Source organism: Galeopterus variegatus, unplaced genomic scaffold, assembly GCF_000696425.1.
Source record: "Galeopterus variegatus unplaced genomic scaffold, G_variegatus-3.0.2 Scaffold11305, whole genome shotgun sequence".
NCBI classification, from domain to species: Eukaryota; Metazoa; Chordata; class Mammalia; order Dermoptera; family Cynocephalidae; genus Galeopterus; species Galeopterus variegatus.
In genome coordinates, this window is record NW_007737416.1 from 3,828 (window position 1) to 5,385 (window position 1,558).

General features: G+C 29.7%; 1 protein-coding gene across 1 annotated transcript in view; it reads left to right on the forward strand.

Moving 5' to 3' along the window:
* Positions 1-1,194: 1,194 nt before the first annotated feature.
* Positions 1,195-1,558, forward strand: part of LOC103610561 (thyroid receptor-interacting protein 11-like) — a gene marked incomplete at its 5' end in the record, with an annotated part of 48,188 nt that continues 47,824 nt past the window's right edge. The window contains 1 exon segment of the mRNA XM_008594709.1: positions 1,195-1,305. Within this exon segment, the coding sequence (XP_008592931.1) occupies positions 1,195-1,305 (111 nt within the window).

Sequence of the window (1,558 nt, forward strand, 5' to 3'; positions counted from 1 at the left end):
AAAAGAAGAAAAGTTTTTATGTAAAATGTCTTCAGGCATCTGTTGCTTGTAATTTCTGATTATATGAAACTTTAATTTGTCATATTTTCTTAAGTTGTTTTAAGTCAGTGTGGTTATTCCTAATGACTTTTTAAAATGCTTTTGATTACAACTGTTATTATTTGTTGTATTGGCATGTACTTGATTTTCCATGAAAAAGAACATTAAATATAATTATTCTGTTTTATAAATGTTTTTGTTTTCTTTTAGTTTGATTGAAATGGTTGTTTTGAAATTGGCTTATCTTTTATTTGCACTGCTGGTCATAGATATTGTCTGATATAACCACTGTGATCCCGAGTCCTTAAAATGTAGACTGCGTCCCCATGTGTCATGCTGTTATTGAATTCTCTTTAGTGTTTAGTACATAAGTGGAGTCCAATAAATACTTATACTTGTATTGAATTTAACCATTTTATTAGCCAGATCATTTGGGTGTTTTTCAGTTTGTTGATTTAAATGTTCATGTGTACCATAACTTCATATTTAGGTGTTTTCAATTTAGATATATTGATTTCTGGTACCTTCAGTGACATGCTAAGGTTAAAAATAAAAGTATACCAAATTAAAGATAAATATAAAATTTAAAATAGAGCTTCATTGTTTAATCTATTGGGAATTTGATNTTAACAGTAGTTTTTCAAACAATCCCAGTAGTGATTTTCAAATTGGATTTTTCAGAGGTGCCTCAGGGAGTCTGGGGGACAAGGCAAGTAAGTCATGTGAGGCTTTAGCCTCCTATCTGTAATTCAGCCAGAAATCTTTGAAAAAAAAAAATGTCTTAAAAAAGTTCTGCTGCTTGGGGAAAAAACAGAAGCTCAAACAGGTAACCTATCCATTCATTTACTAGACTTGTATTATATGCTAGACATCGGGTATATAAAGATGGGAGAAACATCAATCAGCAGCTTTTCTTAGCAGAAAACCAAACTGGGCAAAATGTTAATTTTCCCTCTTTGGTTTAGAATTAGGCTTATTCTGTATAAACATGCTTATGCATTTGTGTAATTTGAAAGTATATTTTAATGGCCATAATTCTGCCTGAGACCTTTTATATTTTTACATCATTTTTTATATGAGGCAATATTTTTTCATAATGCCATGCCCATAACTTACAGTCTTTTTGATGAAAATACTTTTTTCTTTGCTTTCTAGAATGAAAGACTGAAAAAACTTTGTACTGATCTGGAAGAGAAGCATGAAGCCTCAGAGCTTCATATAAAGCAGCAATCTACAAATTACCGAAATCAACTACAACAGGAAGAGGCAAAGATTTTTACAGTTACTTCCTATTCATTTTACTGTAAAGTATTTAGGAAAGTTTTTAAGAGTTATAATATAAATCAAGCTAACTTGAGCCATAAAAATGTTGAAAGGGTGTTGAATTTAATAATTCCCAACTCATTTTGATAACACTAATTTAACAAGAACTTTTTAAGATTTTCTACTAAGTTTATATTATATAAACTGACCTTTGTGGACTTTAATTTCTACTTTCCAAAAGAAGAAAAGTTTTTAT